Source organism: Centruroides sculpturatus, unplaced genomic scaffold (assembly GCF_000671375.1).
Source record: "Centruroides sculpturatus isolate CEXI.00-Female unplaced genomic scaffold, Cexi_2.0 scaffold1381, whole genome shotgun sequence".
Taxonomy (NCBI): domain Eukaryota; kingdom Metazoa; phylum Arthropoda; class Arachnida; order Scorpiones; family Buthidae; genus Centruroides; species Centruroides sculpturatus.
The window spans coordinates 134,234-160,993 of NW_019385727.1; the positions used below are offsets into that span (position 1 = coordinate 134,234).

The following is a 26,760-nucleotide window of genomic DNA, read 5'->3' on the forward strand; positions in this document are numbered from 1 at the left end:
TCTCGATTATCTGACCCAATTGGGGACTGGGGTTGGTTGGATAATTGAAAAGTCGGATAACCGAAAAGTGTGAAAAAATCCATTATTAGTGTAGTATATTATTATATCCCATGTAATTAGTATATCGCTATTAACCTACTTTGCGTTGAATTTTCATCAATGTTAAGCCTAACAAAAATTTTTTAAAATAATAATTGTCGCTATTGTATCGTTAAAAATTAGAAAATTAAGCCTCGTTTAAATACTGGCTCCCTTTCATGGTCGAATGAGTGTTGCCAGCTAAAACATGTAAAAATAATATTAAAGTAGCCAAGACATAGCCAAATATTGTAGCGCCACATCGCTAGCGGACATTTGAAATTTGCCGACTAGGACGGTCGGTTAACCGAGGTGGCGGTTAATCGAGGCTCTACTGTATATGAATTTATATTCGAATATACAATAGCAACCTTATCATTTTTTTTCATATGTAGTACAGAAATTTGTAATAAGATGTGTAATGCAGTTATAATAAAATATTAATTTTAATTAATTCAAAGTTCATTAAAATATGAAAATAACTGCACAATATGTATTTATATTTAGAAAATACAAGGGAAGCAGCATTTCCACAGATTCCATGGACGACACATCACTGTAATGTATGCATTAAATTCCACTGTGGGCAAAATACTAATCCAGAAAAGATTTGTTAGAAAAAAAAATGCATTCTGTAAGAATGATACAGAAAGATAGGAAAGGACTACCAAAGGAAATCGTAGCTGCAAAACTGAAACTTAGTGAAATAACAGGAAAAGAAACTACTGATGAGATTGTCATAGCCTAATGGCAAGATAATAGATGTACAAAGCATGAAACACAAATAAAAGAATTAGAAAAACATAAAAAAAAAAAAAATGGATATGGTTAAGAAACTAGCTGCAATATTAGAATATAATAATAAATGGAACTTTTTGCTCAGTTTCTTCCTGGTTTGACGAGCTTTTTTGTTGGCTATGTCTCTTATTGGAATCTACTAGAAAACACTTCTTCTCATTATTGAATACAAGAATTTTATGGTTAAAGCAAAAAGCACAGCTATGGTTTCTACTAAAGTGCATAAAACACGTCTGATCCCCAAATGCATAGTGCTTAAGTACGACTTGTTCCTTAATTAAGTTCGAACTCTTACCTCAAATTAAACGAAGACTTCTGGCAAAATTAATTAATAGCAAATGAAAAGCAATAGCAGGAAAAGAAAAAGATTGTACCTGGCCCATCTATGCTTTGTAAAACAGTGTGATGCAGAAATTTTATACCAATAAAAGATGGAATAGACCTGTCAGATCAAATGTCCACCAGCTATTATTTTGCCAATGAGAAAGACTTTGCTGGTATCACAAAGCTGTGTATGAGCTATTACTCAACACAAATGTAATAGTCTTGTAATATTAAATTCTCATAAAAGCATGAAAATGCATATTTCATCATTTATACAAAAACTGTAAGCAAAAAACCTTCCAGAAAATTTGACATGTGATTAGAAGAAACATCACTTGAAAATAAGAGAAGGAAAAAAAAGAAAAAAAGAAAGAGGTGCATGCAATGTTATGAAGATGCTGCTAAAGGAGGAGGAAGAGAGAAAACATAGAAAAAGTCAACACTTGTAACAACATTTTGTGAAGATTGTAAGAAGTTCTCGTGTGTTTTGTGTTTTACTTTAATTTCAAAATACTTTTATTTGGTTTCTAGGATTCTTTCATGAGATCATCAATAATACTTATTGCATAAAATTAGGTAAATATTTTCTTGATACCATGGGAATCACCAATGAATCTACTTTTTGAAGCATAAAAAGTTTTATTTTTTGAATTTGTAAATATATTTTGTCATTTTTCTATTAATAAAAGCCAGTTTACCTGAAATTTTTACTGTGGCATCTGGGACATTATTTTCATTTTCTATGGTGACAGCCAATATGTTATGAAGACCCTCTTAGTGCTCACGGAGCAGATAGGGTTAAAAAAGTCTAAAAGTGATTGTTTTTTTTAAATACTAAACTGATGGTATCATTAAACAGGATTATAATAATTATAATAATCACCAAGTGTCAGCAAGTGATAATATTAATAGCAAGTGATAATATGTCAGCAAGTGTCAGCAAGTGATAATAATATTATAATAATTATAATAATCACCAAGTGTCAGCAAGTAAAACTGTTGTATCACTGGCAAATAACATTTAATGTTTAAAACGCTGACTAGGACTAATAACATAACCATAAGCTGAGACTGATAATGTGAAAAGGCAGTTCAAAAAATACTTGATGATAATGATAAATATAACAAAAGTTTTCATTAAAATAAAATATACCTATAAAACATCACTTAGATGTTTTGGATGTGCTAATTCTGATAGAATTTAAATGACTGACAATAGTATCCATGATTACAATGAGTAAATTCCACTGTATAAGTAATTTATGTTAGAAGTATTGTAATAAATCATTGTAAAACTAATTAAATATTCAAAGTAGAAGTCTTGAACATTAATTTAGTTTTTAAAGTAATCAGACAATAGAAAACAAATTTCTCAAGGAAAAAAAGCATTCAATAATTTTTAAAATCAGAAAATATATTTCAATAATTATATAAGCCATTTAATTTAATTTGATAGCTTTTATTTGAATGAACTACAGAATTAGCAGATTTAGGCTGAAAATCATATTACAGTAGAGCGTCATTTATCCGAAAGCTGGTCAACCGAAAGGATTCCAGTCGGCAAATTAAAATTTCTGCTAGTGCTGTGGCGCTGCAACCTTTGGCTATGTCTTGGGCTACTCCAATATTTTTTTTGTTGGTGTGTGTGTTTTAGATGGCAGCACTGGCACTTTTGTGTAGTGTTTTTCTTAGGACTGTGTGTTGTGCTGAATCAAACGTTTTTGATACTAGATTAACTTTCTAAAGTACTTTTTTTGTTTTTTATATTTTTCAATATATTTATTTTGTTTGTATAAAATAAATAAATAATTTTTAATGATACAATAGCCACGATTATTACTATAAAAATTTTTGTTAGGCTTAACATCGACAAAAATTCAACGCAAAGCAACACGCAATGGAGAAAAATTTCAACATGGTCTAGGTTAATATATTTTTTCATACATAATTGGTTATCTGAAAAATAAGTTATCCGAACAACCCCAGTCCCCAATTGATTTGGATAAACGACACACTACTGTATTTATTAATATGATAAAGATTGGGTCAAATTATTTGAAATACAGCTGTCCCTTGATAATCCCGACAGGTATGGGACCAAAGGGGTGTCGAATTACCAAAAGTGATTACATATTTGGCATTGTTTTGCTAGCAGTAGCCTACAATATTCCCTACTCCAACTGTTGGAACAGAACTGCTCACAGAAAACACATGAAATGTATTTCATTGTGTAAGAATTGGGTGGGGAGATTCACGTTGTGATATGCTTCTTTGCAAGAAGACATGTAACGAGGATGGGTACCTTCACGAGAGGGGCGTTGGACTATTGAGCATGTCGGATTACAAAACATCGGACTATCAAGGAACAGCTGTATTTTATATATACCGTGTTTCCCTGAAAATAAGACCTAGCAAAGGTTTTGCTGAATTGCTAAATATAAGGCGTCCTCCTGAAAGTAAGACCTAGCAAATTTTTTATTTTTACTCATAATGGTCATCTACAGATAGTTGAAAGTGGCTGTTGGCTTTTTGAAAGTACAGCCACTGATTGGTCAGCAGACAATCACGCCACACGGCATGATTTGCATAAGACTATGGCTTGGGAATCACAGATTTGCATAACGTTACAGCTGGTGTTTGCTAATTGGTCGGCCGGGAATCACGCCATATCACATTTGCATAGTGCTACGGTTCAGTAAGCACTAACTGGTCATTGAGCCCAATGTCGACGCTATAAAAAAGTCAAGTTGAAACGAGAGTGGGAAGTCCACTCTCGCACGGGAACTTTGTAAGTTCACTTTGGTTTGTGACTTCGGTTTTATTTAAGTTCAGTTCAACACGACCTGATATACATCACTCTTGTCAAACTTCAACTTGGGAATTTTTTTGTTCAACAATAAATGTGAATTCTTCTTCATGGAAAAATAAGACATCCCCTGAAAATAAGACCTAGCGCATCTTTGAGAGCAAAAATTAATATAAGACACCCTCTTATTTTTGGGGAAACAGGGTACATATACATAAAATCAAATATAAAAATGTAATAAATTCATTACTGAATTATCATAGAAAGCTTCCACAGAAATAACTGATCAGACGAAATAAGTATAAAAAATAGAATTAATTTTCTATTTTTTATATACTTATCTCATATTATATATATACTTATAAAAAAATTGCAAATTTTTAAAATAGTAAGTCAGTGTTAATTAATTATAGGTTTTGATTTTACTTTTATTAAAATGTTTATTTTTATATTAAAAATTATTAAATTTTATGTATTTTTTTCATTTTAAAACTGAAAACATATTTTTAATAATAATAAAATAGTAATAATCATATATAAAAAATTTAATACTAAGTTTACTGTTTATTACTTGCATTTAATTTGAACACACAAACTGTATGGTTTCATGCTATCTGCAATCAGTGCAGAAGGAACTTTTTATTAAATATCTGTGAAAAAGAATGAGACAGAAATAAACAAACTTGACTCTTTTGTGTTAAAGAAAATTTAGTTATTCTGGGGTTTTCACTCTTTCACATTCACCTCCTGCCTGAACATAAAAAAAAAAGAAAAAACAAAACCAATTAAGAAAACAATAGATTAATTCTGACATAAAAATTTATTTTAATTACTACATTATTCTTATAGATTATTTACATGACTATTCCAAGTGTCTTTCTTGCTTACTTCACTTTCTGATTCTTCTTCCGATAATTCAGAATATTCCTCTTCATGTAATAATAAATTATCTCTAGATGGATTTGTACCATCTCCAAGTCTACATTAATTAAGTGAGAATAAAACACACAAAAGTATTCCTAGATTACAGATTATCATATACAATACAAAAATTCTGCCTAAATACATAATCATTATATAATTAATTTCAATAAAAATTAGCTACTGCTACTCAAATATAACAAACAATATTCTTTTAGTAAATCTATTTAAGGTTTTAATTAATCAATACAAACAAACATTCACAATAAAGTGAAAACAGGCTTTCTTAGGATTTAACCTTCTGATTCTAATTAAATACAAATACAATGGAATAAGATTATTTCATTTATCAAATGAAGCTTATTCTTCATGCATAATTATCTATGTCTATATTATATAACTGTCACAACAATCAAAAATACATTCTGCAAGCAATTAGTAAAAATTTGGTTATTTGCAAATTGTGTTGCAATATCATCGAGTTATATAAATTTTTAAAAATCTGTGTTTATACTTTAGAATTTACAGTTGAGAAATTAGAATATTTATAACTTAAAGAATAGGTTCTTACTAGAATAGATGTGAAAGAAAGAAATTATTTCATTATTCAAATTTAAAAGAAAGAGAATAAAGAATAAAAAAAATAGTTAATCAAAATTAGAAGGAAATAAATTGACAATTTATAAAGAACTGATATTGAAGGAATAAATTGAGTCATATCAGAAAAAATCTAGAAAAATCAATCACATATGATGTACTAAAAACTCTTTTTAAGATCATCTAGATCAGGGCTTCTTAAAGTATGGGTCGCGACCCCATTTGGGGTTGCTTAGTGAAATTTTGGGGTCGTGAGATTTTAAAGCAAAATAATTTGTGAGAGTTTGAAAATGGCATACTTTGTGTCATAGGTTTCGTGAATTGCGCTTTGTGTCACTTCTGGTGCAGTGAGACAATGATTCAGCAACACTGTAGTGTGAACTAGTGTAGTGTTGTCGCTTTTCAGTGTATTCAGTTGTCTCTGTTCCATTGTAACACAAGAGTGAACTCTGGTAGTACACCATTATTGTTTTTGCAAATTTGTATATAACTTTATTTTATATTTTTTGGGTTGCAAAAATAATCACAATCATAATTGGGGATAAAAAAGTTTAAGAAGCCCTAATCTAGATCAAAGGTTCCGAAACTAAATGATAGCAAGATGAGGGATTGACTGATTTATCTTGGAATTGATAAATTACTAGGGTCATTTGAGAGTCAATAAATAAATTTGCTTTTATTATGCTTAAAACTGTAAATATATAATAACTATATATCTTTAAATTTTAATAAAAAAATTATTGCAAAGTACCAATTATCTAAGGTAATCAGACCAATTGTATTCTGGACAATCAAAAATTTGGATATCGTGAAATGTTAAATAAAGTGAATTTGGATTCATTAACATATGCTGTATAATATAGTATATTTTTAGGTTAGACCTACTTATTGAATATATTAACTTGTAAATTAACAATACAATATTTAAATTTTATTCACCATTATATTTATTACAGCAAGTTCTGTTTAAAACTTCTAGAATCAAGTGTCATGCATCTCCTGAATCATGAAATGAATAGTACTGCACTAAGTTATGTTTTTGTTAACAAAGTACTCTTCCACAATTCAACTCAGTTAATGCAGAACCTTAGTTAAATTGGTCTCAATTATTCAGGACTCTACTGTATTATTAATTTCTATTTGATTTTTAATTTTTCTTGTTTGGAATTTATTTTTATTTTGTATCAATACAGAAGGGAGTCTGCGAATTAAATCTAAGTCTAGAAAGAAGTTGAAAAGCATAAAAGATTGGAAACACTGATCTGCATTAATGTTTCAAGTTTGACTGGTTGTTCAAAGAAACCAATCCCTTGATGAAGAGAAACATTAAATTAAAAAAATGAAACAGTACAACGTATTATTATATGATTATTAAACTATGAAAACCACACAAATTGATAAAACAAAAATTCAAGTTTCAAAGAATACAAAACTGGATTATGACGTTATCTTTCATTACATATTTATTCAAACTGATTTGTTTGCAAATAATTATTTCATTTTTCTTTGAAAGTTGTATTAAGTACATATCCTAACCTAGTATTCTAATCATTAATAGGTCTATATATAATTATTGACTTTGTTCCAAAAACTGATTTTATTTTTATCAACAATAAAGTAAAAACTTTTGACTGAAAACAGAATTTTATTTAAATGTTTTCAAAAATAATTTTTGTGTACATTTTTGTGAAAGTAATCTCTGAATTTTGAGACTATTAAATAAAAAATTTTGAAGATATTTTTATTTAAACTATTTGCCATTAAGAAGAATGCATCAACATTAGCTGAAGAAATAATACAATACAATATACATATATTATAATATATATACACACATCTACAACATCAAGACAAATTATATTGCAAGATCAATTTCATGTTTTTCTCAATAATTTCAATTTTTGGTGTAATTATTATTACTACTACTAATATATTATTTAACAATTCTAGTAATCCAGTGACAATTTATTTTCCCATAATGACAAAAATATATCAATGAATTGCTGTAAAAGAAGTGCAGAAAGTATTATTTATCATACTAAATAACTCTTAGTAGTCAGACATAAACTGAGTAGAGATTCATAGTATAAGTAGATAAAATCTTAAAAACAATATGACAACCCTGTAATCAAAATTTTCTGCTAAAACTTTTTTAAAAATAAAAATGATTATTTTAAAAGAAGTTTCATATTGAATAATTACAGTCAGTCCCCAACTTATAACTGTCAAAATGTATTTAAAAACATTGCTTTTGTGTCTGGACAATTGGTTAGTTACTAAAGTCACATTACAACAATTAAATGCTAAATGTAATACTATTATGCGTAATAAACACAATCTACTGTATATAACATTAACTGATAAGTTTATTCATGTTTAACTATCACTCAGATTTATACCATTAGTACTTCAAAAGCAAAAATGAAGCTATCATCATGCTAATTTTACTTCTGTAATAAAGTTAAAGTGAATCAATAATAAATTAAAGAAATAAATAAAAATAGAATTACAGTCCATATTAAAACTGCCATATCTCTCACTAGGACTTTTGAAACCTTTGACTATACTTAATTACTTGTGTGTGTGTGGGTGAATGTTAATAAAATACCATAATTAATTAATTAAAATATCATCTTTATATAAATAACTAAATTAACATAGCCAGTAAGTGTACAAATGAGTCATCATCTAATTACAGCATACAATACATATGTAAGCAGTATTATATAGACTTATGATTGATTTTGGAAACCACCATTTTTTGTTTAATTTATGACTGGAATATTGAAATAAAACTATTGTAAGTTGGGGACTACTTGTACTGTCATTTTTAATTGAAACTCTTATCATTCTTGAATAGCAACATTTCTTTCAAAGAAATGGAATTAGTTTAAGAATTTGATTTTACTTTTCCAGTTATACAAAGTTTATGAAATTTTTAATCAAAGTTTGCATAACCTTGATTAATGAGTATTTTTTAACTTCTTATCCATGGATATGTTTATTGTATTTCATAATGTTTGAAAGAAGGTGATACAGAAAACATGCCAAGACAACTGATATTGTACAAGTTTAACATATTTCACCTTTAAATTTCACATGAGATTTTACAATAATAAGAATTATTTTGAGATTCTAAAAATTCTGTTTTCTCCAACAGCTGAAAGATGTTACAGAAAATAGAATTAAGTTAAATTACATTTTCGAATTTTATATTATGGATTTATTTTTAAATTTGCTAATAATTCAGATCCAAATTTTTAAAACTGTTAGTTATAAAATCCACAATCTAATTATTAATCAATATTAAGTTCAGCTGATTCACTACATAATAAACATTTTAATTTACTATATATTCACTAAAACATAGGTGAATGTTAAAAAAAATCTGATTCTAAAGTTAGATGTTTGTGCTATTCATATTTAACATTTCCAGTAAAACATTCAACATCTTATAACGCTGAGAAATATTTATTAACCCACAAACGTTTTCAGCCTAATGAAATAGGCCATCATCGTAAGTTATCGAACAACTTTGAAAATTGCGTTAAAACGGAACTTTCGAACATTACAAATTCAAAATTAAAATGTAAAATAAATTAACCAATCACTATACGAAATAACTATAATAAATAGATTAAAGCCATATTAATATAAAAAATAAAATAATAAAATAAGGCGATATAAAACTAAAAACAAAAATAAACCTAAAAGATTAAATGCACAAAAATGATTAAATTCATAAAAATATATATCAAAAAGCATCACTTTATAAAGGCAGATATGAACTAAGACTTTGTGTGTTTTAACTTTTCTTTTACAAAGAACTTCCATGCCGAAGCTTAACCATCAGCATCCCTTGCATTGATACAACCATTCCTTAATTTACTCTTATAAATTTCAATTTTTTCATGTTGCAAAGCCAACAATGGGGACCGCAACATCTTGAGAATAGACGCTTCATTCCATTTAACTACTGAAGCCTCCGCTTGTGCCATACTTGACAAAACCGTGGTACAATGCCCTTTACTAATGCCATATTTGTGTTCTTTAAGCCTAATAGACAAATTCCGGCTAGTGACTCCAATATAGTCCTTCTTAACTCCTAGCTGTTGGTTTTCAAAGGGAATTTTATACACGCCCGCTGTTTCTTCTTTCTTAAGCTTGTCCTTATCGTTTCTAAGAATACTGTATAAATTAGGACCTCTTTTGTAAGAATTTTGGAGCGTTTTCTGTCTGAAACTTGCTTCATGATGTCCCTGAAGTTTTTATTATACGTAAATTTGGTGATCTTAAATTGATCTGTTCCAGTTCTTAACCTCTTGCCTCTTTCGTAACTTTTTATTAGCTCTTCAATTGTATTTTTGCGGCAACCCAAATTTGAAGCTACTTCCTTAATTCTGTCCATCTCTTTAATCCTGTCCAATACATTGGAGCAATAAGTAAACACACTCCTAATGAGTGCATGAAATGCTGACATTTTTTTTTTCTTTTTTGTCAGCATTTCATGCACTCATTAGGAGAGCGTTATTTTTACATGTTTTAGCTGGCAACACTCATTCGACCATGAAAGGGAGCCAGTATTTAAACGAGGCTTAATTTTCTAATTTTTAACGATACAATAGCGACAATTATTATTTTGAAAAATTTTTGTTAGGCTTAACATTGATGAAAATTCAACGCAAAGTAGGTTAATAGCGATATACTAACATACTAATTACATGGGATATAATAATATACTACACTAATAATGAGTGCACGAAATGCTGACAAAAAAGAAAAAAAAAAAAATGTCAGTATTTCATGCACGCATTAGGAGTGTGTTTACTTATTGCTCCAATGTATTGGACAGGATTAAAGAGATGGACAGAATTAAGGAAGTAGCTTCAAATTTGGGTTGCCGCAAAAATACAATTGAAGAGCTAATAAAAAGTTACGAAAGAGGCAAGAGGTTAAGAACTGGAACAGATCAATTTAAGATCACCAAATTTACGTATAATAAAAACTTCAGGGACATCATGAAGCAAGTTTCAGACAGAAAACGCTCCAAAATTCTTACAAAAGAGGTCCTAATTTATACAGTATTCTTAGAAACGATAAGGACAAGCTTAAGAAAGAAGAAACAGCGGGCGTGTATAAAATTCCCTTTGAAAACCAACAGCTAGGAGTTAAGAAGGACTATATTGGAGTCACTAGCCGGAATTTGTCTATTAGGCTTAAAGAACACAAATATGGCATTAGTAAAGGGCATTGTACCACGGTTTTGTCAAGTATGGCACAAGCGGAGGCTTCAGTAGTTAAATGGAATGAAGCGTCTATTCTCAAGATGTTGCGGTCCCCATTGTTGGCTTTGCAACATGAAAAAATTGAAATTTATAAGAGTAAATTAAGGAATGGTTGTATCAATGCAAGGGATGCTGATGGTTAAGCTTCGGCATGGAAGTTCTTTGTAAAAGAAAAGTTAAAACACACAAAGTCTTAGTTCATATCTGCCTTTATAAAGTGATGCTTTTTGATATATATTTTTATGAATTTAATCATTTTTGTGCATTTAATCTTTTAGGTTTATTTTTGTTTTTAGTTTTATATCGCCTTATTTTATTATTTTATTTTTTATATTAATATGGCTTTAATCTATTTATTATAGTTATTTCGTATAGTGATTGGTTAATTTATTTTACATTTTAATTTTGAATTTGTAATGTTCGAAAGTTCCGTTTTAACGCAATTTTCAAAGTTGTTCGATAACTTACAATGATGGCCTATTTCATTAGGCTGAAAACGTTTGTGGGTTAATAAATATTTCTCAGCGTTATAAGGTGTTGAATGTTTTACTGTTTTAAAAGAATCTGAGTTTGATATTTAATTTATTTAACATTTCCTTTGTTTTTTAATACATAATCAATTTGAATGCATAATAGAAAGCTTCCCCTTTTTTCTATATTGTCTTTCTTGAATTATGGACAATAAAAAGCCAATAAAGTCAATAGAAATGAAAACTAAAAAATTATTCATTTATCAATTTAAGTCTAATTTATACAAATCACAATATTGTATTAAAAAAATAATATGATATACATTTTGCAATAAAAGTATCACAGAAAACTGATATAATGAAAAAGAAATCATCCCTAAGCAATGACATCTTGTTTGCAAGATTATGGGTTCAGATTTTAAAAAACATGTCATCTCTGAAACTAGTCACAACATGTTAAGAGAGTGACAGTGTTGATAATTTTTTCATTAGCATGATTACTATTTTCTTAGTATAGTTATATTTTGTAAATTTTCATTATAATAAAAATTGGAAGATTTTTTTTATCATTCACCTTGCACAAAAAAAAATTATTTCATGTAAAAAATGCCTGATATTTAAGTAAATATGAAATTTTTTAATGTAAAACATTGTAACTATAAAAGAACTTAACTAAAGTATAAATGCTAAAACTTATTTAATTTGAAAGGATACATAGGCCTGAAAGTACGTCTTTTTCGGCGAGAAAATAATCTGGCCAACTGAGCAAACTTTTTCCGAGATACTAGAACAAAAGAAAAATTATGAAAGCAAGTTAAATAATTAATTTGTAATCATTTACAATGGTATTGTATACAATAATTATGAATGTACTATACTATAAAATTTGAACAAATGAACTATTATAGTAAATAAATAAATAAATAGATTTTATTATATTTCATTATAATCTAAGTTATACCTTTACATAAAATTTTATTTATTTTCAAGCAAATAACGTATAAAAGTAAATATATGTTACTATTTCCTGTATAAAACATAATATACTTTAAAAATTATCTAATTGAATCAATTCATTTGATACAAATAAACACGGATATAAGATGATAATATGATATAATTATTGTAAGTCATTTCCTACTGAAACAACAATTCTGTACTCTTAGTTGTTGTTATGAATAAATCTGTCCTGATATTAAACATTTTTTACTAAACTGTAGTGTAAAATAATATTGTTGATAATTTAACAAGAAAAAAACTGTATTTCAGTTTAAGGCACTGTTCATTTTGTGGCAGTGGTCTGGAACCTAACCTGTTGTATTAGCAAAGTTTAGTTGTAATAGAACATGAATATATTTCTAATGAAACAGTTATACAAGCATCACAAAATAGCTATTTTACATGTTTTATTTACAATAGTTTATTCAGTTCTATAATGTTTTATTTATTTCAGTACTTGAAATGAATTCATAATGTACCATAGATGTTTAACAGATTTAATTGCTAAGATTAAGTGTATCATTAAGAAATGCAAATTGTGATATGTTGATGATAACTGCTAATTTCTGAATATGTTTCATTCATTCACTACTTGAAAAATATTCTAATTTTAGTTGAAATTTGATACTTGAAAATAAGAATACAGTAGCTTTTATATATAACATAGTTGTACAAAATAATTATCACTTAAAATATACTTAATACATTATAAATTAATATACATCTAAAATATTACATTGTAAAAGAATTATTAGGCAACATTTTATGTAAAAATTAATTCTAGTTATAAATTTTTATGTAAATTAAAACACACTTAATTTTACTATTTAAAGACTCCCAAGTGAAGATATAGTTTAAAACCTGAAACAGACTGTTAAATGAGGCTGAAAACATTTGTTATAATAAATCATTTACTATGCACAATGCTATAATACAAAATATATAAATGAATATCATGTATACTTACATTTCCCCATATTTTTCAACTTTTCTCTAAATGCAGCATCTGAATCTTCACTAGGTGGAAGTGATTTAGTATAAGGAAAAGATTCAATCTCTTTAAGTGGCTGAATATTTGAACCTTCCTCCTCTTCTTGAGACGATGCATCAGAAAGAGCAGCTAATGAAATAAATTTTATACACATTTCTTATTTAAAGAAAATAATATTTTAAAGTGATTTTTTAAATGATAAAAAGATATTTTGGTTTCTACATCATATCAGAGTTGATTATCTGTTAGAACACATCATTGTAAACATATTAAAATATACTTTAGCATTTGTATAGAATAACATATTTTAGTAAAAGTTCTCTTAAAATAATAAAGTACACTTAAAGTCCAAATAACATTAAGTTTAGATTTTTATTAGATTCCTTCTAATGTAAATAAAAAAATTTTCAATAGAGACAGCATAAATCTTAAATGATGGGGCATTATACATATAGCATTCAATGAGTAATGCATACTTGCAAGTGTTTCACTCAGTAAATGGAGTTGTTGACTAGTAAACAGTTAAACAACAAATGATTCTTTGTTTCATTAGTTACATTTTAGTGCAAACAATGATCACTTAGAGTTTTAAACTTATAAATATATGTCTCCCAAAAAATTCATTAGATTTACCTTACCTTACTACTTGTCTTAAATATTATATTATATATTATCTTAAATATTAATCTAAGTATCTGAGAGAGAAAGTATCTCAATTATGTTCCATAAACCTTTACATACCTCCAACCTGTCACAAATAATAAACTTTAACTCCAAACAATCTGATCTAATGACTTATTTTTACTGAGAGAAAACAGTGTCACCTAATCACCTCCAGGGGAATATGTCTCCTGCCCGAAAGACCACTACCCGTCAATCAATACTACCATTTCATAATTCTATTAAAACATTCCATGAGCACATTTATTTCTTCCTGGACCAGCTGTCATCCACCTACCTGATTAGTTCAAGCCAAAGTGATTGCCAGCCACCATAGATCCAACATCTCAACATTGTCTACCAAACCAACAGACACCCGAGAACAAAGAAAAGTAGACAGACACATGATTCCACGAACCAATACCATCACAACTGGAGCAGTAGCAAAGTCAACCAATGCCTGGATGACACCACGCCGACCAACCAAATGTACATCCGATGAACCCATGACACCTTCCTACCAAGAATTAACTGTCAATATTACCTAGTTGTCATTGAATATAAATAAAAAAATAACATTGTACCATGCTGTGTAGAAAGCAAAAATATATCCTTGTACTGTGTATGTAAAAATTTAAAATAATACTGTTTTATAAAGCAAAATGTTTATAAAAGAATGAAACTTAGATATATGAGAGAGTAACAATCTTAAATAAACCTAGTATCGGAGAAACGAAAAAAAATCAAACTTGTACCTTTAAGGACAAGTACAATTATGGAAAAGCCAATGTGATGCGAGGGTCAGAATGGAGGGCCCCGAACCACACAAAAAAATTCTAAAACTCCCTCTAATACAAGATCATATTGAAATCTCAAAAATGGATGTTCATCCTTCCTTCTCTGGAAGACACTTCCTTTCTCTCCGGTTCTTCAACCTGAGCCACGGAAAAGTAGTCACTAAAGATTGCGATTGGTAGATGATTATCACATGCCCCACAGTATATAAGGTGGGTACAACAAGAAGATGAGGGTTGGAAAGAAAAGGATCGAGATAAGCACCCGTTCCTGACTGATTGAGTTTTTCCCGACGAAAGCCGCCGTCGAACTCTGCTACTAAGGTCCTCCTGGCCAAACTTGACAACTCCTTAATCACCAGGGGGAGGAACTTTATCACCAGAAAGTCAAAGAACTCGTTCAGAGGTATGATGGGAAAGCACGTAAACTCTCTCTTGATGTATCCGTGAAATATCAGGAACTAGCATAGATGAACCCGCGGTTTTAGAATGTATCTCGTTAATTGTGTTTGATTAAATTTTTGTTTTGTTGTTTAAATGGTGTCGTTTATCTAAGTGTTGCCACTGTCTTGTCGACGAACCTGTACTCTTCCTCCACTTAGTACAAAAGAACAGAACAGCCATTGCTGACAAGTGGGCAGGCTGACCAGAGCCCATTGACGGATAATGGGAGGGACAGCAAGAGCCCATAAAAACCCCCGGCTCACAACAATGTCTGAAATGTAATCAATTTAATACACCTAAGTACTCAATAAATACAAAACTTATACCTTGTGTAAAGGTTAAACACTCATTTACAGGTACTGGTACAATACATAATAGACTCACAACAACCTTTATGTGACCAGTAAAATATTTAATTGTAAAAACAAATGTTTTTGATCGTATTTTTCTGTCTTCCTCAGGTTAAAAGTTCCGAGATTCGAAGAGATGTCATACTTAAAGATTTAAAATTTTAGAACATTTTGGAACATATCTAACTTTGCGTATAAAATTCATTCTGTGTGTGCATATCAAGCATTGCATAAACAAAAAAAATATATAAAAATATTATTTTACACACACATGAAACAATAGAAAGACACCTCAAAGAATTGTGGGGGGGTCTTCCCCTTCATAAACAAACTGGCAGTGGCATGCTGTCATTAGAAGCAGTGGCATGCCGTCATTAGAAGCAGTGGAAGCGCTGCTTCCCTTGTATTTTATAAAAAATAAATACATATTAATTTTAATTATATGAAAATAATCGTACAATATTTTATTATAACCGCATTATATATCTTATTACAAATTTCTATACTACACGTGAAAAAAAAAATAAGNATCTACAACATCAAGACAAATTATATTGCAAGATCAATTTCATGTTTTTCTCAATAATTTCAATTTTTGGTGTAATTATTATTACTACTACTAATATATTATTTAACAATTCTAGTAATCCAGTGACAATTTATTTTCCCATAATGACAAAAATATATCAATGAATTGCTGTAAAAGAAGTGCAGAAAGTATTATTTATCATACTAAATAACTCTTAGTAGTCAGACATAAACTGAGTAGAGATTCATAGTATAAGTAGATAAAATCTTAAAAACAATATGACAACCCTGTAATCAAAATTTTCTGCTAAAACTTTTTTAAAAATAAAAATGATTATTTTAAAAGAAGTTTCATATTGAATAATTACAGTCAGTCCCCAACTTATAACTGTCAAAATGTATTTAAAAACATTGCTTTTGTGTCTGGACAATTGGTTAGTTACTAAAGTCACATTACAACAATTAAATGCTAAATGTAATACTATTATGCGTAATAAACACAATCTACTGTATATAACATTAACTGATAAGTTTATTCATGTTTAACTATCACTCAGATTTATACCATTAGTACTTCAAAAGCAAAAATGAAGCTATCATCATGCTAATTTTACTTCTGTAATAAAGTTAAAGTGAATCAATAATAAATTAAAGAAATAAATAAAAATAGAATTACAGTCCATATTAAAACTGCCATATCTCTCACTAGGACTTTTGAAACCTTTGACTATACTTAATTACTTGTGTGTGTGTGGGTGAATGTTAATAAAATACCATAATTAATTAATTAAAATATCATCTTTATATAAATAACTAAATTAACATAGCCAGTAAGTGTACAAATGAGTCATCATCTAATTACAGCATACAATACATATGTAAGCAGTATTATATAGACTTATGATTGATTTTGGAAACCACCATTTTTTGTTTAATTTATGACTGGAATATTGAAATAAAACTATTGTAAGTTGGGGACTACTTGTACTGTCATTTTTAATTGAAACTCTTATCATTCTTGAATAGCAACATTTCTTTCAAAGAAATGGAATTAGTTTAAGAATTTGATTTTACTTTTCCAGTTATACAAAGTTTATGAAATTTTTAATCAAAGTTTGCATAACCTTGATTAATGAGTATTTTTTAACTTCTTATCCATGGATATGTTTATTGTATTTCATAATGTTTGAAAGAAGGTGATACAGAAAACATGCCAAGACAACTGATATTGTACAAGTTTAACATATTTCACCTTTAAATTTCACATGAGATTTTACAATAATAAGAATTATTTTGAGATTCTAAAAATTCTGTTTTCTCCAACAGCTGAAAGATGTTACAGAAAATAGAATTAAGTTAAATTACATTTTCGAATTTTATATTATGGATTTATTTTTAAATTTGCTAATAATTCAGATCCAAATTTTTAAAACTGTTAGTTATAAAATCCACAATCTAATTATTAATCAATATTAAGTTCAGCTGATTCACTACATAATAAACATTTTAATTTACTATATATTCACTAAAACATAGGTGAATGTTAAAAAAAATCTGATTCTAAAGTTAGATGTTTGTGCTATTCATATTTAACATTTCCAGTAAAACATTCAACATCTTATAACGCTGAGAAATATTTATTAACCCACAAACGTTTTCAGCCTAATGAAATAGGCCATCATCGTAAGTTATCGAACAACTTTGAAAATTGCGTTAAAACGGAACTTTCGAACATTACAAATTCAAAATTAAAATGTAAAATAAATTAACCAATCACTATACGAAATAACTATAATAAATAGATTAAAGCCATATTAATATAAAAAATAAAATAATAAAATAAGGCGATATAAAACTAAAAACAAAAATAAACCTAAAAGATTAAATGCACAAAAATGATTAAATTCATAAAAATATATATCAAAAAGCATCACTTTATAAAGGCAGATATGAACTAAGACTTTGTGTGTTTTAACTTTTCTTTTACAAAGAACTTCCANATAGAAAGCTTCCCCTTTTTTCTATATTGTCTTTCTTGAATTATGGACAATAAAAAGCCAATAAAGTCAATAGAAATGAAAACTAAAAAATTATTCATTTATCAATTTAAGTCTAATTTATACAAATCACAATATTGTATTAAAAAAATAATATGATATACATTTTGCAATAAAAGTATCACAGAAAACTGATATAATGAAAAAGAAATCATCCCTAAGCAATGACATCTTGTTTGCAAGATTATGGGTTCAGATTTTAAAAAACATGTCATCTCTGAAACTAGTCACAACATGTTAAGAGAGTGACAGTGTTGATAATTTTTTCATTAGCATGATTACTATTTTCTTAGTATAGTTATATTTTGTAAATTTTCATTATAATAAAAATTGGAAGATTTTTTTTATCATTCACCTTGCACAAAAAAAAATTATTTCATGTAAAAAATGCCTGATATTTAAGTAAATATGAAATTTTTTAATGTAAAACATTGTAACTATAAAAGAACTTAACTAAAGTATAAATGCTAAAACTTATTTAATTTGAAAGGATACATAGGCCTGAAAGTACGTCTTTTTCGGCGAGAAAATAATCTGGCCAACTGAGCAAACTTTTTCCGAGATACTAGAACAAAAGAAAAATTATGAAAGCAAGTTAAATAATTAATTTGTAATCATTTACAATGGTATTGTATACAATAATTATGAATGTACTATACTATAAAATTTGAACAAATGAACTATTATAGTAAATAAATAAATAAATAGATTTTATTATATTTCATTATAATCTAAGTTATACCTTTACATAAAATTTTATTTATTTTCAAGCAAATAACGTATAAAAGTAAATATATGTTACTATTTCCTGTATAAAACATAATATACTTTAAAAATTATCTAATTGAATCAATTCATTTGATACAAATAAACACGGATATAAGATGATAATATGATATAATTATTGTAAGTCATTTCCTACTGAAACAACAATTCTGTACTCTTAGTTGTTGTTATGAATAAATCTGTCCTGATATTAAACATTTTTTACTAAACTGTAGTGTAAAATAATATTGTTGATAATTTAACAAGAAAAAAACTGTATTTCAGTTTAAGGCACTGTTCATTTTGTGGCAGTGGTCTGGAACCTAACCTGTTGTATTAGCAAAGTTTAGTTGTAATAGAACATGAATATATTTCTAATGAAACAGTTATACAAGCATCACAAAATAGCTATTTTACATGTTTTATTTACAATAGTTTATTCAGTTCTATAATGTTTTATTTATTTCAGTACTTGAAATGAATTCATAATGTACCATAGATGTTTAACAGATTTAATTGCTAAGATTAAGTGTATCATTAAGAAATGCAAATTGTGATATGTTGATGATAACTGCTAATTTCTGAATATGTTTCATTCATTCACTACTTGAAAAATATTCTAATTTTAGTTGAAATTTGATACTTGAAAATAAGAATACAGTAGCTTTTATATATAACATAGTTGTACAAAATAATTATCACTTAAAATATACTTAATACATTATAAATTAATATACATCTAAAATATTACATTGTAAAAGAATTATTAGGCAACATTTTATGTAAAAATTAATTCTAGTTATAAATTTTTATGTAAATTAAAACACACTTAATTTTACTATTTAAAGACTCCCAAGTGAAGATATAGTTTAAAACCTGAAACAGACTGTTAAATGAGGCTGAAAACATTTGTTATAATAAATCATTTACTATGCACAATGCTATAATACAAAATATATAAATGAATATCATGTATACTTACATTTCCCCATATTTTTCAACTTTTCTCTAAATGCAGCATCTGAATCTTCACTAGGTGGAAGTGATTTAGTATAAGGAAAAGATTCAATCTCTTTAAGTGGCTGAATATTTGAACCTTCCTCCTCTTCTTGAGACGATGCATCAGAAAGAGCAGCTAATGAAATAAATTTTATACACATTTCTTATTTAAAGAAAATAATATTTTAAAGTGATTTTTTAAATGATAAAAAGATATTTTGGTTTCTACATCATATCAGAGTTGATTATCTGTTAGAACACATCATTGTAAACATATTAAAATATACTTTAGCATTTGTATAGAATAACATATTTTAGTAAAAGTTCTCTTAAAATAATAAAGTACACTTAAAGTCCAAATAACATTAAGTTTAGATTTTTATTAGATTCCTTCTAATGTAAATAAAAAAATTTTCAATAGAGACAGCATAAATCTTAAATGATGGGGCATTATACATATAGCATTCAATGAGTAATGCATACTTGCAAGTGTTTCACTCAGTAAATGGAGTTGTTGACTAGTAAACAGTTAAACAACAAATGATTCTTTGTTTCATTAGTTACATTTTAGTGCAAACAATGATCACTTAGAGTTTTAAACTTATAAATATATGTCTCCCAAAAAATTCATTAGATTTACCTTACCTTACTACTTGTCTTAAATATTATATTATATATTATCTTAAATATTAATCTAAGTATCTGAGAGAGAAAGTATCTCAATTATGTTCCATAAACCTTTACATACCTCCAACCTGTCACAAATAATAAACTTTAACTCCAAACAATCTGATCTAATGACTTATTTTTACTGAGAGAAAACAGTGTCACCTAATCACCTCCAGGGGAATATGTCTCCTGCCCGAAAGACCACTACCCGTCAATCAATACTACCATTTCATAATTCTATTAAAACATTCCATGAGCACATTTATTTCTTCCTGGACCAGCTGTCATCCACCTACCTGATTAGTTCAAGCCAAAGTGATTGCCAGCCACCATAGATCCAACATCTCAACATTGTCTACCAAACCAACAGACACCCGAGAACAAAGAAAAGTAGACAGACACATGATTCCACGAACCAATACCATCACAACTGGAGCAGTAGCAAAGTCAACCAATGCCTGGATGACACCACGCCGACCAACCAAATGTACATCCGATGAACCCATGACACCTTCCTACCAAGAATTAACTGTCAATATTACCTAGTTGTCATTGAATATAAATAAAAAAATAACATTGTACCATGCTGTGTAGAAAGCAAAAATATATCCTTGTACTGTGTATGTAAAAATTTAAAATAATACTGTTTTATAAAGCAAAATGTTTATAAAAGAATGAAACTTAGATATATGAGAGAGTAACAATCTTAAATAAACCTAGTATCGGAGAAACGAAAAAAAATCAAACTTGTACCTTTAAGGACAAGTACAATTATGGAAAAGCCAATGTGATGCGAGGGTCAGAATGGAGGGCCCCGAACCACACAAAAAAATTCTAAAACTCCCTCTAATACAAGATCATATTGAAATCTCAAAAATGGATGTTCATCCTTCCTTCTCTGGAAGACACTTCCTTTCTCTCCGGTTCTTCAACCTGAGCCACGGAAAAGTAGTCACTAAAGATTGCGATTGGTAGATGATTATCACATGCCCCACAGTATATAAGGTGGGTACAACAAGAAGATGAGGGTTGGAAAGAAAAGGATCGAGATAAGCACCCGTTCCTGACTGATTGAGTTTTTCCCGACGAAAGCCGCCGTCGAACTCTGCTACTAAGGTCCTCCTGGCCAAACTTGACAACTCCTTAATCACCAGGGGGAGGAACTTTATCACCAGAAAGTCAAAGAACTCGTTCAGAGGTATGATGGGAAAGCACGTAAACTCTCTCTTGATGTATCCGTGAAATATCAGGAACTAGCATAGATGAACCCGCGGTTTTAGAATGTATCTCGTTAATTGTGTTTGATTAAATTTTTGTTTTGTTGTTTAAATGGTGTCGTTTATCTAAGTGTTGCCACTGTCTTGTCGACGAACCTGTACTCTTCCTCCACTTAGTACAAAAGAACAGAACAGCCATTGCTGACAAGTGGGCAGGCTGACCAGAGCCCATTGACGGATAATGGGAGGGACAGCAAGAGCCCATAAAAACCCCCGGCTCACAACAATGTCTGAAATGTAATCAATTTAATACACCTAAGTACTCAATAAATACAAAACTTATACCTTGTGTAAAGGTTAAACACTCATTTACAGGTACTGGTACAATACATAATAGACTCACAACAACCTTTATGTGACCAGTAAAATATTTAATTGTAAAAACAAATGTTTTTGATCGTATTTTTCTGTCTTCCTCAGGTTAAAAGTTCCGAGATTCGAAGAGATGTCATACTTAAAGATTTAAAATTTTAGAACATTTTGGAACATATCTAACTTTGCGTATAAAATTCATTCTGTGTGTGCATATCAAGCATTGCATAAACAAAAAAAATATATAAAAATATTATTTTACACACACATGAAACAATAGAAAGACACCTCAAAGAATTGTGGGGGGGTCTTCCCCTTCATAAACAAACTGGCAGTGGCATGCTGTCATTAGAAGCAGTGGCATGCCGTCATTAGAAGCAGTGGAAGCGCTGCTTCCCTTGTATTTTATAAAAAATAAATACATATTAATTTTAATTATATGAAAATAATCGTACAATATTTTATTATAACCGCATTATATATCTTATTACAAATTTCTATACTACACGTGAAAAAAAAAATAAGATTGCTATTGTATATTCGAATATTAATGGTGGAGTGGAATCTGTATTGTCAGATTTCAAAACGCCAGGTTTGCGCACGTGCTTTACAGAACACCAACCTTACCCGGTTTAGCCAGTGGAAGCCTACGACCTTGAGTTGATGCTACACATTCCAACGCTTCCAATTCTATCCGGGACTGGTTCTAGGCTGTTAGCCGCCCGCTCGCTAGATATTTGGCCAATTACGTGAATAACGAGTAGATTTATAACTTAACCCGACCGATAAGAATTTACTGGTATGTTTTTACGATAGTTCTGTATAGTTGACAGGAGTTAAAAAAATCCATTAAAATATTTGATATATTTATTCCGCTCTCCAATTTTATATTACTCACAGATTTCAATGTTAAACCAGTGATATTACGATTTCGTATATCCCATCTTTAAGGGTATGTAGAAAAAAAAAGTGTACAATTCTTGTATAATGTTAAAAAATTAACTGTTACTTTGGTAGCATCATTTACAACTAAATTTAATGAATGAGAGAGATGCATGAGGTACAGAAAAAGCTCTAGAATTTATTTTCCTTAAAAATTTACGATTTATGTATCCGTTTGTCATAAAAATTTGTCTTTCCACTTTTTCCTGAGACTACAAATATTAGAGTACAAAGTAACTGGTTTTGACTTATTTCTACTTAAGAAGTAATTAAATAATTAAGTGATTAGGGAATTGGGGACACAAAAACCTGATGAAAGAGCCGAAATTTTACTTAAACAAAAGCCTAACCAAACCAATCTCTTGCCGAGTACAGTGGGAGTGATTTCTTTGAAATATTAGATGTAATAAAAACAGACATTTTTCCAGTTCAATGAGAGTGACCAAAAAGTTGTAAATTTTGGAAATTTCCATGGACAACACCTGGTCCTAAAATGAATTAGAAAACAAACAACGGACAATCTATTAAGTTTAACATATTTAGACTTTTACAGCTATGGTGAGAAACGTTTAAAATTTACAAGAACCCTGTCGCATCTTTTGACATTTGACATTGACCGGTATGGGCACCCTCGGGATTTGGCAGCCCGCATGCATGTACACACCGCACACCTAGCAGGACCGTCTCTGATTCCACTTGTAGGGAGCTATTTGACTAAGTGATTAAGATTTAAAGAGTAAAGAATATTTTATGTTACTTTTATGTACGTTTCATTACAAAGCTATATTTAATTATAATTTTCTTTAAAAGTATATTCATACAATTGAAGAATGTTTTCTACCAGGTATATATATCCACCACACATTTTATTTCACCAAGGAAGTTTTTATAATTTTATTTTTAATTTTAGCCCTTATATCGTGGCTAGCAATTTGAAATGTAATTGCGATATTGAAAATTTATTTTAAAAAAGTTCAATCATATAATGAAAAAGAAAACATTATTAAAAGAGAAAAGCCAATGCCTAAGTTAAATATAAACACTTCAATAAAAAAACTTGTTCGACATTTTCATGATAAAATGGCTCTGTAAATGCATAAAAATGCAAAAATTGTTTTGTTGGCTTTGCCTACTATTTTCAAATGAAATTAGTGTGTGTAATTAGAATGGCTTTGACAATTTAGCTGGCAAAAGACACGAAAAATCGTCGATTCTTTCGTATTTGAAGCAATTTGGAAATTGAAGCGAAATAGAATTTAACATTAGTATATAATATAAAATAAATATTGAAAATTATAACGAGATAGTTACGGTTTATAGATATATTATATCTAAATGTGAGATTCGGAATTTTTACCGATTATTTTACAGACTAATTTCCCGTATTTGCCTAAAAACGTAATTAAATTTTCCTTTAACTTAAAGTGAAACCTAATGGAAAAAAAAACTTTTCATTTATGTTCGACATAAACATCCGTTCAATTCGAAACTAATCCCACATTCCAACTGCTAAGTTGATAGTTAGCATGAGCCCGGGAACAATTCCAACCCATCTGCGTACCTTTTACCTCACAACAATCAATCACATGACCATTCTCCCACGCCGATCTTATAAAAACCCCTTCCTTCCCCTTCTTGGGGGAGTCGTTCATCTACCGTCATCGAAATTATTGTCCTATTGATATTGTGTGTCCTACGAAGAGTGTCCTAAGCCTACCCGATCGGACCCAGTTGGATTAAAACCTATTTTCCTCAAGAAAGATTAAGCCATTTTCCTCAAGAAGAGTTACCCTATTTACCTCAAGAACGATAAAACCTGTTTCCTCACGGAAGATTAAGACCTTGCTCCTCAGGGATATTATAAACCATAAAAGAGGTATGAAACCAAGTATTGTAAGCTCTCTCTCGGTCGCTCCGCGTTTTAGGGACACGAAACAGGCTTGTACCACCTGAAATTTGCTTTAATAAATTGTTATATTTGTATGTTATATCTGGCCTCCTCGTTTACTCGTGTATCGCCTGTTGTCTCACCGACGCACTCCTCCCTCCGCCACTCGACCCGAAACATTAAAGCCCGTTACTGCGAGAAAAAGAATCCTTCCAACCATCCTGACAGTGAAAGGGTTTAACAACCTGTTGCCGGATCGGGAGACCTACCCCTCCCTTCCCGGTGGTTCACATAAATAAATAGATGTTATATGTTTTTATCAAAGCAAGAATTGGCATTTAGAGGGCAAAGGAAACCTATTGAAACTAATAACAGAGGTAATTATATTGAACTTGTTTATTTATTAAGTATGTCACATAAATAATCTATTAAAAATACATTTAAAGAAAGAATTAACTGATTGCCCCTGGAAGTCGGCTTTTTATAGAAACACAGCTTCCCTATCATCAAATATCATGGCACGCACCTGCAAACTGGAAGTTTGTTTATGAAGGGATCCAAGCTGTAGAAATATTAATCGCATCCTTATAGTTGATGCAGTTATTGTGTAACCCTGCTTTATATATTTCCAGAGTTTCTAGTGTTCGTATGTGTTCCCTTTGGTGTGATAGTTTAATGATTTGCGCGTTATGCAAGTCAGCTTTTATGCCCAGGGTTGAAGCATAAGTAGATAGGGCAATGGTGCATCTGTTATGATCAATGTCATATTTGTGTTCACGTAAACGCTTATCTAGAGAATGTATCGTGGAGCCAATATACACAAGATCCCTTTGAAATCTATGGTCCCTCAATGGGACAGAATATAGCCTTGGAGCAAATCTTTTGTCTATGTTGTCTTTGCAGTTGCACAGGATGTCTTAAAAGTACTATGCCTCTTACATGCAATTCTCTTGTTTGTACATGCAGCAATTTCTCTGTAAATTGAGTCAAGGTAGTGGTTATATTCAACACACCACAGCCAAAGACTGAGAATTATTGGAGTTGTTAGTGCATGAGTTATCATTGTCATTATTATATACTTGCGATGAATAGGCAAACACAAGGTTATGAATTAATCTTCGCCCATACCTGTGCCATGTGGCTATGTTCTGGATGCATTGTAATTCTGCCAATATATCAACAAATTTTGAGTGGTGTGTGAACGCTCTAGTGGTTAGGGCCCGGAATGCCACTACCTTGTATGAAAAGGGGTCATCAGAATTGGCAGGGATGAATAGAGGCATGCAGCATGGCTTGTAATGAACCTTGGTTGATATTCTGTTGCTATCTAATTGCATATTATATTGATATCAAGGAAGGTTGCATTTGAATTGCTTATTTGGTCCAATTTGATGCAGAGGCCATATGGGTTATTATTCATTGCATCAATAAAGTTATTTATAATCAGGCTTAGCATTCCACATAATAAAGATGTCATCAACATACCTTTTATAAATATGTTAGAAATAAACATAGGTATAATTCTTTGTTCTAGTTGTCTAATGACTAACTCACACAAATCTCCTGAACGTGGGCTGCCCATAGGGAACCGTGCTTCTGGAGGTAAGTTTTGTTGTTGAACCTAAAAAATGAAGTGTAGCATAACAGGTGGGTAAGTTCCAATAATTGTTTACAGTGTGCACCATGCGAAGTTAGCAAGAGGTCCTCAATTGTGCAAAATGCATGGCTGGATTTTTATAAAACAATATAATGAAATGAAATCAAGCCCAGTGATGTACAGTACATTTGATCAGTAATGCTAAGCAG

At 29.6% G+C, this 26,760-nt stretch overlaps 2 protein-coding genes across 4 annotated transcripts in view; both read right to left on the reverse strand.

Moving 5' to 3' along the window:
- Positions 1 to 4,496: 4,496 nt before the first annotated feature.
- LOC111641583 (CUE domain-containing protein 1-like) lies at positions 4,497 to 13,423 on the reverse strand. Its single transcript, XM_023387762.1, has 4 exons — positions 13,246 to 13,423; positions 11,994 to 12,063; positions 4,865 to 4,985; positions 4,497 to 4,757 (listed from the first exon to the last, which is right to left on the reverse strand). Exons 1-4 carry the CDS (start codon positions 13,421 to 13,423, stop codon positions 4,719 to 4,721), a joined length of 408 nt encoding a protein of 135 aa, XP_023243530.1. The 3' UTR covers positions 4,497 to 4,718.
- A 2,690-nt stretch (positions 13,424 to 16,113) lies between these two features.
- LOC111641580 (CUE domain-containing protein 1-like) overlaps positions 16,114 to 26,760 on the reverse strand; it is a 30,269-nt gene continuing 19,622 nt past the window's right edge. The window contains exons 4-6 of one of the 3 annotated variants that reach the window (XM_023387757.1): positions 19,850 to 20,002; positions 18,598 to 18,667; positions 16,114 to 17,371 (exon numbers count right to left, since the gene is read on the reverse strand). In XM_023387757.1, the coding sequence (XP_023243525.1) occupies positions 17,347 to 17,371; positions 18,598 to 18,667; positions 19,850 to 20,002 (248 nt within the window). In that variant the 3' untranslated portion in view covers positions 16,114 to 17,346. Of the gene's footprint in view, positions 17,372 to 18,078; positions 18,668 to 19,849; positions 20,003 to 26,760 lie in introns of those variants that run through there. The other 2 variants (XM_023387758.1, XM_023387756.1) reach the window with 2 other exon arrangements.